Here is a 14424-nt window from a genome sequence, read left to right as displayed (position 1 = left end):
GTGGGTTTGCCACCCACAATTCTTTCTAAAGTGATGAATAAATTGCAAAGATTGCCTGCTCCCAATCCCATCCATATCATATACTATTAGAATGTGGATAATTCAATGCTACCGTTAATGTTATGTATTCTAGCTAATACCTAGAAAGGCGTTATTGCTTTTAACTTAGCTTTGAAGAATGGGAAAAATAAATATCATATATTATTAATTTTAATTCCAATTCATTGCTAAATAAAAATAAAAACCATAATTGTTAAATGAAATAATTATTTATTGCATTTAATATATTTAAGCTATAGGAAGAATAATTTTTGTGTAAAATAATTATCCAATTGATTCTGATAGCTTTATTCCATTTTCAAGATATAGTAAGGACAAGTAGCTCTTAAAAACTTTTCATCATAACTAAAATGTTATATTGGTGAGAAAGACACAAAAGAGGCCATTATTGGTGGTAAGTACACTTTGGGGGTCTTTTAAATTATTGATGCATTGTTTTAATTTATAGTTCAGTTGAATTCTCAGGACATCTCAATGGTTTTGTTCTCGTTTGTTCCTTTATTACTTAACCTTTGATGGCATATCTCAAATTTCTCTGTCCCTCCCCAAGGCAGTTATTTAATGGATGCTCGTGGGGACATACTAACTTGACAGTTTGGCAATATGAACCAATAGATTCATTCTGGAATGGAAAAAATGGCATTCTTAAAATAAATCTTATCTTTAGCTTAAAATATTTCATATATTATAATAAGAAATCAATATATTTTTCATTAGATGCCTATCTACTTCATGTGCTCAGATAATTTTACTTTTATGCAGCTAAATAGGGATTTTTGTGGATGTCTGTTTTATGTAAGACTACTGAACAAAAGAAAGCAGAAATAATAATAGCAGCCATATAGCAGCAAGCACGCTAGAGAGGGCATTAATTGGGATTACAGATTGGCTTGTCTCATAATGGACTTTGCCTCTGGCTTGATGCTTGCCAAACTTGTGTGTAATCCCTAGAAGTGGTCTCTAGAGGATTTTCCATTCTTCAATCATTTGATTTTGATATAGCAAGTTATACTGCATTTACGTTCTTGGTATCTGGAACAAAAGTACATATTATGTTCTTGTTTTTCTTGCACAGAACAGTCAGGATAAAAGGATATTTGAAATATTCATTGCTTTGATTCTGAAATTTGAACAAAAGGAAATAAGCTGAACTTTTTCCAAGCTTAATAAAATAAGCTAATAGGATTAAAAGAAAATTAAAACCACGAAAAACTAAGATTTTTTAGTGACATTAAGATGATAGCACAGTATTGTTTCCATTGAACAAGACTGAAATTGTCCCAAAGATTACATTCAGTTGAATGTAGAATGAACTATTTATCAAATTAGTAAAACTTGTCTGGATACCACTTAGTAAAAGTAATACTAATACTAACAATTAGTATAGTATGATAACAACAATATAGGATGACAATTACTCTTCATGCAAAACAAATAAAAATGGATACTTGTTTAATAGTTTTGTTCAATATATAGCCAAAAGAAACTCTGAATTAATTCAAATTCATTCTCAGAGTAAATTAATTTATCCTCATATTAAGAATTACTGCCTGGAGGCTTCTATGGTTTTTATACTTTATTAGTGATTACATTCTGGCTTGTTAAAGTAAACCCAGATTTTCCAAAATATTGTCTGTGGTTATTAAGGGGGAGTTATAATAAAAGTCAAGATAGTGGCTTTAATCATAGAACTGTAACCATCATTTGGACTTTCTTGGTTCCCCGATGATGCCTACTGAGCTTCAGGTTTCAACTGATTTTATTTTTATATTCTTTTAACTAAATACTATACTATAATAGTACCTGAAACATTTACTTTGAGGAGGTAAACAGCATCCTACAAAGTTAGGAGAATGTGGAGCAATCTCATCCTTTTCACCTTCTGTTAAATCAGTGTATTTATTTTAGTGGCCATGCACACTATGGTAGCCATTTTATAAAACCCTCATAACATTGCTGACCAAAAAGGGTTGGAGACTCTATTAAATGGTGTAATAGTATATACCTAAAAAAGAAGGCAGCATGAGGTTCAGAAATGAGTTCCCCAGTTATTCTCCTCCACAGAAATGAGAAAAAACCCAACTGTTTAAATAAGCCAATTTCATTTTGTATTATCTAAGGATGGAGTATTTAAAAATAGAACAGCGTTTCTAAAAATCCATTCTTTGCTTCGTGCAACTTTGTCAGATTTCTTGGAATGTGAGACCAAGTCCTCTTGACTGCATGAATAGAAGGCATCAGTAGGCTTTACAACAGCAGCATCACTTGTTCACAAGATGCCTGAGATCTGAGGTCTGAATGAGGCCTCAATACTTTTCTGGAGCCTTCTGCTACTACAATCCCTGAAAACTGTCAGTATATTCCTTCCATTTTGTGGGAGGAAATGCATGATAACTGTAGACCTAATCCTAAAATAGACCTAATATATTAGCGAAAACCAAAATCCCTCCCTAAATATCTGCTTCTATGAATGGGCCTGCTTGTTTTGCATCAGCTGTCTATGACCTGAATGGAGACTTTACAAAACCAGTTGAAATCCAGAAGGGAACAAGAGAGGGATGTGCTTTATCTTCTTTATTATTTATTCTAGTGGTGAAATAGAGATATTAGATCAGATAACAGAGCAAAAGGTCCACAAATAAAAGTGCATAATTATGCATTTGCTGACAATTTGGTATTAATTGTGCAAGACCCGCTAGAAAACATTGAACATGTTACGAGCAAGATTAAAATGTTTGGAGAAATAGGAGGTTAAAGAATAAATAAATCAAAGACAACAGTACTGTCTAAGAACATAAAGGTAGAAGATCAAAAGAAACTGGAATTTAGAATTGGCTTTGAAGTCATGAAAAAGGTATAGTACTTGGTGGTGATTATTACGAGGAAAATTCTAAGCTTTATTACAGTAAAATGTGGAAGAAGATAAAATTGGATTTAAATAGTTGGCAAAAAATAGATTTGTCACTAAGGGAAGAATTTCAGTAATTAAAATGAATATACTACTTAAAATGTTATTTCTGTTTCATACTATACTGATAATGATTAACAATTCTACTTTCAAACAGTGGCAGAAAGATATATTTAAATTTATTTTGCAAAAAAAAAAAAAACACCCACCAAAAAATAAGTATAAGCTGCTACAAGATTCTAAAGATAGAGGCGATCTGAGTTTGTCACATCTTAGATTACAGTATATTATGATGCTTGTTTGTTATGTTTAAAAGTTTGGATAACTTTAAAAAATTAAAGGCTGTTAAACTTTGAAGATTTTAATTTGAGATTTGGGTGGCATGCCTATCTGTGATATGACAAACTAAAAGTTAATTCTGGTTTTCAGATTCATGTTATTAGGCAATTGATTGCACATGTATGGTGGAAGTATAAAAGATGATTAGGTGATAAGGTGTCACTTTGGCTATCACCTCATGAAGCGCTACATAGGACAGAGATGATTTTGGAATGTAAATAGATGACATATCGAGACTTATTGATATCTGAAAAAGAGGGATTTAAGGTAAGAGAACAACTAGTAACTGAAGGATTTGCTTGTGAGTTTAATTATTATAGAATTTTTGAAAGATTTAAACTTGATAAAAAAATTTTTCACAGGAACTAAATCTGAATTAGATGTTAATTTATATTCTGGAGATGACCATTTGATTTCTAAAATATATAAAATGCTATTCAAGATGAATCTAGAAGATGAATATGTTAAAGAGTATATCGTAAAATGGGCAGATTTTTTTGGGTATAATATGCTAGATAAATGGGAGGATGTAGGGACGAAGGAACTAAAATTTACATTAAAGTATAGTTTCAAACAAAACTTTTATAAAATGATACATGATTGGTACTTGTCCCCAGATAGACTAGCGAAAATGTATGAAGGGATTTCTAATAAGTACTGGAAATGTAGTCAAAATCCAGGTTCATTTTATCATATGTGGTCATCTTGCAAATATATAAAAACATACTTGATAAATATAGCAATGACAATGGAAAAATATTTAAGATACAAATATTAATAAAACCTGAGGTTTTTCTTTTATGGAAAAGCCAATTGAAAAACAATTTGGGGTACTATTCCTTCACATGGTGACGGCTGTGAGGATTGTATTTGCTAAATACTGGAAAGAAAAACAGATGCCGACTATTGAAGAATGGATTTTGAAATTGACTGAAATTAGCAGAGATGGTGAAATTAAGTGATAATGGACTAGAGATAATAGACTGGAAATTGTTTGTGGGTATATATATGTACATATATACACTGTATTTTTTTGACTATAACACACATTTTCCTGCGCCCTGAAAGTGGGTGGAAATGTCTGCGTCTTATAAAACTAATGTTGCCAAAGCCCTGTCCACCCGCTGCCCACCCACTGCCGCCACCCTTCAGCCTCTGCCTGCCAACAATTTGCCACCTTGCAGCAAACAGCCTGGTCAGCTTCAGCACAGCTGATTTAGCACAAACAGCTGATTGGAGGTTGGATCTGCCTCCCCGAATACTCCAATAAGCTATTCCAGGCTGTGGGGATCACCGCCACCCACCGCAGCCATCATCTATTGCCATCTCTGCATGCCCCAGGTGGTGGTGATCCCCGAAAATGGGATGTGCAGAGGCCAAAAATGGGCCATGCATAGGCTGAAAATGGGGTACACAGAGGCCAAAAACGGAACATGCGGAGACTGAAAATGAGGTACAGAGAGTCGGCCTTAGGTGGAGACAGCGATGGGCGGTGATGGCACCAATGGGTGTCAGAGATCCCTGCAGCCCGGAATGACTGATTGGAGGTATTCTGGGAGGCAGATCCAACCATCAATCAGCTGTTCATACTAAACCAGGCTGTGCTGAAGCTGACCAGGCTGTTTGATGTTTGCTGCAAAGAGGCAAATTGCTGGGAGGCAGAGGCCAAAAAAAATCTTGTTTTCCTTCCCAAAAGTTAGGTGCGCCTTATAGTCTGGAGTGTCTTATAGTCCCAAAAATATTGTATATATTTTGTATGTATATTTTGTATACACACACATAGATAAATATCTTTGTAAAAGGGAAGGATAATTTATTGCTTTTTCTTTTCTTTCAGAAATCTGCCAGAGTGACATGTTATATGTTAAATTGACTATTTTCTTGAATTCATTTATTATATAGTAAATTCTAGGAATACTCTTCAAAAATACTTTTTATGTAATTAGCTTTTTTATTCCTGCTTTTGTGGTTAAAAACTGAAACTAAAATATGTATCAGGTTGAAGATCTATGTGGATAATAATATTTCCCATAAATAAACTAGTTAAATAAAATAATAAACATATATTGTCCCATTAATATCAGCTTTCAATAGACTATGATTAGTTCCTAAAAATAAATCTACAATTTGACTTGGTTAGCCAACAGAGGAGGCAGTAGAGAAAAAGAAATAAAATTCACAGAACAAGGTTTCTTGCATTAGAAATTATGTACAACAAATATACATAAATTAAAATAATAATGTGAGAGGTGCTAGAAATAACTAATAACCAAGAGATGGTTGAAATAAGAACTGTCTAAGTCTGTCACAGCTTATGTCATCAGAGTCCCTTGAGAGACTAAGAATCTTATTACAGACAATAAGAAGTACATTATTCTCTATATTATTACATTTTGCTATATGGCACTGCTGTGTTTCAACTGCAGCTTGACAAATCACAATATAGATGCCACTCTAAGACATATTTAAACAGCATTGTCATGCTGAGTGTAAGTTATTTCCACCCAGCCTGCTTGCTTCAGAATTCCATGGTGGATTCAGGAGCAGTGAACTGGTCATATAAACAAAGAATTACAAAATGGATCATTATAAAAGGGTAAAGGACGAGGTTAATTTGCTGGGGACAGCAATCTATAAGATATTTTGAGACAAGTCATATCTTAAAAAGAACATGTCTGTATCTTAATTTATTCAGATTACATAATGATGCTAAAGAATCAGTCTTGTGAAAGAAAAATATTTCCTATGAGAAAATTCAGAAACAAATTCTGAATCTTGGGATGGATTGTTTAATTCAATAGCAAATGATTTATTTGTGAGAACATTTTTATCCACATGTCCTCATTACAGTACAAACATATGAATGTACAACATGGTAAAAAAAATAAATGGATGCCACAGCATTCTATACAAACTGTTTGTTTGCCTGTGTGAGATAGAAGATTTGTAAAAAAGCTCAGTGGCTTGATTTAAGATATATTCAAGATGGGCCATATCTTCTAAATTTGTTCATCCTGAAGTGAGCCCATTATGTGAATATGGTATAAAAAAATCAGGGAGGGAAGAGGAGGGGAAGGAAGGGGAATGTCTTTGTATCATTTGGAGTATTTCTCTATACTTCTTATATACTGTAAATCTGTCTATTTACATATATTCTATCTAAATGCAGAGCATATATAACATTTGATATGGTGACTCTGGTTAATTCCATAATATTCAAATATAAAAGCAATTAATTAACTTGCTTCCAAGAAATAAAGAGAGCACCCACCTTACTATTATAAAGACAGTTCTCTAAAACAACTGGTTTGATGCCTTATGAACTTTGACTCCAAGGAGAGAAATTGAAAAAAATATTCTTAGCAGGTACTAGAATATCTTACCCAGCATTTGGGTATTGTAGCATTTCTCCCTCATCTACAGAATAGTAATCTCAGGCATCAAAACTATCTTGTGCTAACCTGGGATGACAGAGTATGCTGTCACTAGTAGTCCCCTACTATCACTGCCTTGTAGAACTAATAAGATGTAGAAGATGTAGCCTCCTTATTTTAGGAGACTTGATCAAATTATTAAGTTTTTAAAAAGGCTTTTTTCAAGACACAGGAATTTCTGTAATGACGTACGATCAGCGGCTGCTTTAGCAATAGCTTTTGCGGCATTCTTCTGAAACTCAGTTAGAGTGGAAACTTCAGTAAAGGCCAGTAGCTTTCTGAGACCACCTGTCTCCTGGATCAGTTGCATAGTATCCACATCCTCAAGACAATTTGCCACAACTCCAAGAGCTTCTACATGTAGGTCATTAAATTCCTATAAGTTAAAAAGATGCAGATATTAAAATTGTAAGTATGTATAAAGTTATTTTACTGTTTTTTTTAATAAATTTTATTTTGTTTGTACAAACTTCACATTTTTGCAACACATTATTTTTTTACCTATCTGTTGTGTATCTATACCAATAAATCTTTTATAACTATGAGTTCATATATTTGTGCCTTTACATTATTTCATACATTTTTTATTCTATATATAATATTCTATATGTTCTATGTATAGCAGTTTTTACTACATTTATGTCATTTTGTATTATAATAGATTAAATCTTTCATAACTATGACTTCATATATTTGTGCCTTTACATTATTTCATACATTTGTTTATTCTATATATAATATTCTATATGTTCTATGTATAGAATATACATGCTACATTTACGTCATTTTGTGTAATATTTATTTGCTATAGTCTATCTCATATTTCAATCTTTTAATCCTTTTCCGGTTTTATAGTTGTCTACTGTTTTGTTGATCTTTCTTCCTTTCTTTTTTGCTTTCCTGCTTTTCCCCTACTTTCCTCTAGCCAATTGTACAATAAATCCCATATGGAGTAGTATTCAGATTCGTCTTTCTCTTTTAGTTCTTTCGTGAGCCTATCCATCTCTGTACATTCCAATATTTTTTAAATTACATTTTCTTCTGTTGGTATATAATTATTTTCCAGTTTTGTGCAAATATAATTCTTGCTGCCGTAATGATGTGTAAAATTAAGTATCTAGTATTTTTTTCATAATTTCCTTTTATAATCCTAACAAAAATAATTCAGGTTTTAGTGCAATTTGATGTGTAGTAATCTCCTCTAGCCAATCTTTTATTTTTTTCCAATACTTTTTCACAGCTGCACGTCCACTACATATGGTACTATGCTTCATGTTGTTTGTTGCATTTCCAGCAGATAGGTGAACTCTCCTGGAACATTTTTGCAATTCTCGCTGGTGGAAGGTGCCATTTGTAGAACATCTTGTACATGTTCTCTCTATAAGTTGTTGCCATTGTTAATTTGTAGTTTATTTCCCAATTTTTTCCCATTGCGCCAATTCTATACTATACCCAAAGTTTATCGCCCATGTTATCATCGTTTCCTTCACAGTTTCTTCTTCCATTTTAAATTTTTATAAGTAGTGATATATTTTTTTAATCAATTTTTCTTCGGTTCCCTGTAAAATTTTATCCAGCTCTTGCGGCTCCTTATAGAATCTGTCCCTTTCCCTGTCTTTTTTATACTTTGCCTGTATTTGTAAATAGGGCCACCAGCCAATATCTATTCCCTCGTCTTTCAGTTCTTGCCTTGTTTTTAGCCTTTCTTGGTTGTCTAATATGTCTTTATATCTTATTATTTTGTTTATGTCTAATACATTCGGGTATATCAGAGCTTCCATGGTAGATAGCCAGGTTGGGATTTTATTGTAATGTTTTGGTTTGATTTTTAACCATGTTTGTAGTAGAGCTTTTCTAATTAAATGTTTTTGGAAATAGCTACGAATCTTGTCTTTCCCTCGGAGATAAAGGCATGCCAACCCAATTCCAAATTATAATCTTCTATTGTTAATAATCTTCTGTTTTTTTAAATTGATCCAGTCCTTTAACCAGGTGAGAGCTGCTACTTGGTAATAAAGCTCCCAATCGGGAAGCCCAAATCCTCCTCTTTCTCTACTGTCTTGTAACAATTTTAATTTAATTTGTGTTTTTTTCCTGACCAAATAAACTGTGCAATTAATTTGTTTATGAAAAAAAATTTCCCTAGGCTAATCGGCACCACTTGAAATAAAAATAATTTTTTTGTAGCATATTCATTTTAATGATGACAATTCTTCCCATTAAGGATATTTGTAGTTTCCTCCAATTTTCCAGATCTTTCTTAATTTTCTGAATCGTTTTAACATAATTATTTAATTGTTGAGCATTTCCCTGTCCGCCAAATTCCTAGGTACTATACTTTTTTTTGCTATTTGCATTCCCATATTTTTCTCTAATTCTTGCTCTTGTTTTTTAGTAAAATTCTTCGTAACGATCTTTGTTTTGTTCTTATTAATTTTAAGTCCCGCTAACTTACTGAATTCCTCTATTTTTTGGATTAATTTAATTCCTGATTTTATGGATCCTCTAATATTAATACCATATTGTCCGCAAATCCCTGTATTTTATATTCCTCTTTTTTAATTTTTAATCCCTTTATTTCTTGATTGTTTCTCATTTTGGTTAGTACAACTTCCAGTGATAGTATAAATAATAAAGGTGATAATGGACAATCCTGTCTCACTCCTTTCCATAGCTTAACTTCTTCTGTAGTGTCACTATTTATTATTATTTTTGCTGCTTGGGCTGAATAAATTGATTCTATCATTTTTATAATTTTTTCTCAAAATCTCATCATTTTTAATTGTGGGATAATGAAATGCCAATTCAAGTTATCAAAGGCCTTCTGGGCGTCTAAAAAGTCCAGTGCAACTTGTTTGTCCGGATTCTTGTCATAACATTCTAGTGTATTTATAATTATCCTCATATTGTTTTTTAACTGACGTTTTGGTAAGAAGCCATTTTGATCTGTGTGGATAATTTCATTTAATATTTTTTTAATTCGCTCTGCCATTATTGATGTAAAGATTTTATAATCTGCGTTTAGTAAAGAAATTGGTCTGTAATTTTTTATTTGTTGATGGTCCGAATCCTCTTTGGGTATCAATGTTATATATGCTTCCCTCCATGATTTTGGTAACTTTGTTTCTATAAGTGCTTCATTACATAAGTCTAAAATCACTGTTTCTGTCTGTTCTTGCATGGCTTTATAAAATTCTATAGGTATACCATCGGGGCCTGGTGTTTTATTATTTTTTTGTCTCTTCAATGCTTCCTTTAATTCTATCACTGTGATTTTTTTTGTTTAGCATTTCTCTTCTCTCTTCTTCAATTTCATGTAGATTCCTTGTATTTAAGTATTGTTCGTTACTGTCTTGTAATATATTTTCTTTGCTGTACAGATTCTCGAAAAATTTCTGTACCATTTTTTTCCCTCTTTCCGGTATTGTATGTTTCCCCTTCCATCTTGTAAGTTATGTATTATTCTTTTTTTTTTCTTTTTTCAATTTCTGTACTAACCATCTTCCCGGTTTATTCGCATTTTCAAAATAGTTTTGTTTTGCAAATTTGATTGTTTTGGGCCATCTCTTCTTGTGTCATCAAATTTAATTTGTGTTTTATTAATTCTTTTTTCTCCTTTATTTTTTATTCTTGTGGGGTTTTTTGCAGGGCCATTTCTAATTCTTTAAGTTCTTTTTCTAATGTTTCTTGTTTTTGTCTCTTTTCCTTGTTTTTCCTTGCCAAATACGCTATTGTCCACCCTCTTGTAAAAGCTTTTGTAGTATCCCATAAATGATGTTTCTTCTTCTTATTTGATGTTTCTTATTTACATCGTGAAAAAAGTTTCAATTCTCTTTCTATCATTTTTATATATTCTTTATCTTTCACTATTATTTGATTCATTGACCATCTCTTTTTCTTTTTTGGTCCTTTCCATGTTATTTTTATTGGGTTGTGATCCGCCCAAGTGTTTGTCATTATTTCAATCTGTTCTGTATCTCTTCTCAATTCTTGGGTTGACCAAATCATATCTATCCTTGACCATGATTTGTGGGGGTTTGAATAATATGTAAATTGTTTGTTTCCTATATTCCTTTCTCTCCATACATCTTTCAGGCTCAATTCCTACACCATTTCGAAAAAGGTAGATGGTAGCATTCTTTTTTTCTTATTTCTTTTGTTACTCTTGTAGTCATCGTTGATATCTGTTATAGCATTGAAATCACCAATTAGACATATATCCTCATATTATATTTCTGTTATTTTTTGGTAGATCTTCTTGTAAATACTTTTTGGTTTTTATTTGGGGCGTGTATTGCTGTGAGAAGAATTTTTCTTTGTTCTGTTTCTATTTCTATCATTAAAATCCACCCTTCTTATCTGCATATATTTTTTTTGCATTTATCCATTCCTTGATGTATATTGCAATTCCTCTTTTTTTTGTGCTAAAACAGAGAACTGGAAATCCATTGTCTTCTGCAAACCCATGTACACAGACCAGATAGTCAGCTTTGCAAGCAACCACCCTACTGCACACAAAAAAAGCTGTGTCCAGACCCTATTCAGAAGGGGCAGGACACACTATAGCACCACAATGCTAAGAAAAGCATAAGAGAAATAGCTGCTTGACGTCTTTCTCCATAACAACTATCCAAAAAATTTCATATTCCAACACATAGCAACCAAACCACAGCATACCACATAACCAACCATCACGGAAAAATTAACCCTATCATACATAAAAAGGTGTTGGAAATGACTGCCAGAATCCTCTAATCCCTAGGAATAGCAATAGCCCACAAATCCTCAGCCACACTCCGTCAGGAATTATTCAGAAGTAAAAACAAGATATAGAATGATGAAAGAAACAATATAATCTTCAAAATCAACTGTAACCATTGCAACCAATTCTATGTGGGACAAACATCACATCAATCAAAAACCAGGATCCACAAACACCAGCTAGCAGTCAAATGCCACAATCCCAAATCCTTAATCTCTACCCACATTGATACATACCAAACAACACCAGTTCGATTGGAGCAAAAATAATTGGCCACGCTATCACGTGCCACATTCATGTGTTCATCAAAGCCTATTTCACAAGCAATTCCATCAACACACACATTGACATACAACCAGCCTATGAACCCTTCAGAATCCAAATCAACCGCACAGCCAACCAGAGATAGCACTGACCCTCAATCGACCCATGCAACCCTCCCTACCAACAGTTCACCTCCCAATGACCCTGATCTGATGTAACCTCCCTATCACAAGACCCATCACAAGACTCTCACTGATGACTCACACCTGACCCATTATAAGACCATCACTTGACACCCCCATACCTGAAGCCCTTATAAATAGAAGAATACTGACACTGACATCCCCTAAACTCCACTGAAGATGGTACTTAGCCTGGTAACAAAACATCCAGAAACCAACCCACAAAGCTTGGAGAATGAACTTTCACCTGCAATTAATGTTTTCTGGGCAAGATCTATTTAATCTGTGCATATTTTAATCTTGTATTTTATATTTTAAATGTTATGTCATATAGTACGTCTAATTTTAATTGTGATGATTATGACATGAATAAACAAACAAGCATCTACATATAAGATTAGGCCAAATCATGGTTTGCTAATAAATTCCTATATAATTTTAATGAATATCATATTCACAAATAAATTATATGGTGATTTTGTGTAATATATAAATCAATCAAATAAAATTGTATAAAATATTACACTAAACAAGCCTCACACTGAGAAAATATGCCAAACGTATTGATCTAATGATGTATGCAAATACCGTTCATTCTAGAGGTCCCTTCTAGCCTCAAGAAACCAAGGGAACATTATTCCGTATAATTAGAAAGCACTCATTTTATCTAAAGAAAATCTGTTTACATGTATTCCATTCAATTTATAATTAGTTTAGCTGACATTACTTTAATCGATTAAAGAAATAAAATATCTCATTGAACTCAAAAGTCTTCTTTAATTAACCAAGGAAAAAAAACCTTTTAACAAAAGTATTGTCATTAAATATATATTTCTTCATGTGTAGAACAATTTTTTCTAATGTTCATATTAAGTACTGCATTTTTTCATGTGCAATTTCTCCAGTTTGAATTGATTAACTGACTAAAATTCATATCTTTGATGTCTTCAAGGATACCTTAGTTTCCAGTATCTTGAAAAGATGATCTAATCCTTGATTTTCTCTTAGCATCACTCTTGTTTCTTTATCAATGGTAATGGCACCTAAAGTTTTGAGTGCTAACAACTGAATAACTGGGTAATCAGACTTCAGAAGTTCCAACAAAGGAGGCATTACATTTAATTCGCGTATTGCAGCACGACTTTGAAAATCCTATATTTAAATATCAAATAAAAATAATGTGATTGGGGGGAAAACAATATAAAGCACAATATAATTAGGACTGTTACCAAAGGAATAAGTTAGTTCAAATACAGTTTAAACACTTCTTCAACAGATCAAGCATTGAATTCCATGTGTCAAAAATTATATATTATACAGAACAAAACTCAGAAATGTTTAGCTTGTAAATACTGTAATTCATCCATGATAAACTTTACTAGAGAAAAATTTTAATATATTGACACAAGACGAATAAAAGAAATGCAGTTTGACCATTTCATATTTGTATGTATTTTCATATCTCTACTTTCTTGTTTTTTTAAATGGCTAAATGTTTTTAAACTGCCTTGCTAAATATTTAAACTTTTTCTGATTGTGCTACATTAAAATAGTAAAAGTTACTAGTTAGTAACTTGCTACTATAAGTTTTCAAAATCCATTTTTGTGCATTTTTCTATACATTTTCACTTATCAGTTTAAACAAGCACCAGGTGCAGTTGTCCTGATATACCTTACAATAAGGATAGATAGCCAAAGAATGGAAACAGCAAAATGTGATTCAGAATAAAGACATGCTCTGGTGCCCTAGAAAAGATTGAACTGTGAATTGAATTCATTACAGAGTTGATTCACTTATAACTTGGTCCACAACCCTGTTCAATTGGAGTACTTGGATTTAAGCCAATTTGGTACCATTTAAATCAGGAGAGCTAAAATAACTTAAGTCCCACTGTTTCAGCTTCACTGGATTGTAGATTGGGCTATTAGACTTTGAAAAGAGCTCTTCTACCAATTTACTATTCTTTTGCTAACCAGCATATGGTGACATTAACACTGATTGTGAAAGTAACCAATTACAATAACCTTCCCCCCTTTTCTGAAAAGAAGCTGTCAAAATCATTTACTAAGAGTTTAAAAGGTGCAAAATCATTATGTGTTAGGCAAGAATAATACAAATATAATACTTCTTATTCTAAATTGTCATAAATGGACATTTTTATAGCCTTTTATAGAACTTAAACATTATTCCAGAGAGTGAAGAGACAATAGGTTTTATGCATTCTTCTACTGAAAATTATTTCCTTTATAGGCCTTTAAATGGAGTATGTTCCAACCTATACTAAACACATTTAATTAACAAATTCAATCAGAATCAATGAGACTTGCCATTTAGTAAATCACCCTAATTCATTCAAGAGACATCTGACAACAGCTCTTACCAACTGAAAGCAGTAAAACTTTTGTGAGCAAATTTAGTTCTGTGGGCATAGTGATAGCATTAATCATATTTTACCAAGGATGGAAAATAAAAAC

At 32.5% G+C, this 14424-nt stretch overlaps 1 protein-coding gene across 1 annotated transcript in view; it reads right to left on the bottom strand.

Moving 5' to 3' along the window:
• The window catches only part of ARMC3 (armadillo repeat containing 3), a 53866-nt gene that overhangs the window by 30305 nt on the left and 9137 nt on the right, over window positions 1-14424 (bottom strand). Inside the window, exons 6-7 of the mRNA XM_032237535.1 lie at window positions 12907-13101; window positions 6934-7117 (exon numbers count right to left, since the gene is read on the bottom strand). Of these exons, the coding sequence (XP_032093426.1) occupies window positions 6934-7117; window positions 12907-13101 (379 nt within the window). The remainder of the gene's footprint in view (window positions 1-6933; window positions 7118-12906; window positions 13102-14424) is intronic.

The sequence above is a fragment of the Thamnophis elegans genome, chromosome Z (genome assembly GCF_009769535.1).
Source record: "Thamnophis elegans isolate rThaEle1 chromosome Z, rThaEle1.pri, whole genome shotgun sequence".
Taxonomy (NCBI): domain Eukaryota; kingdom Metazoa; phylum Chordata; class Lepidosauria; order Squamata; family Colubridae; genus Thamnophis; species Thamnophis elegans.
This window is presented reverse-complemented; position numbering and strand designations above follow the sequence as displayed.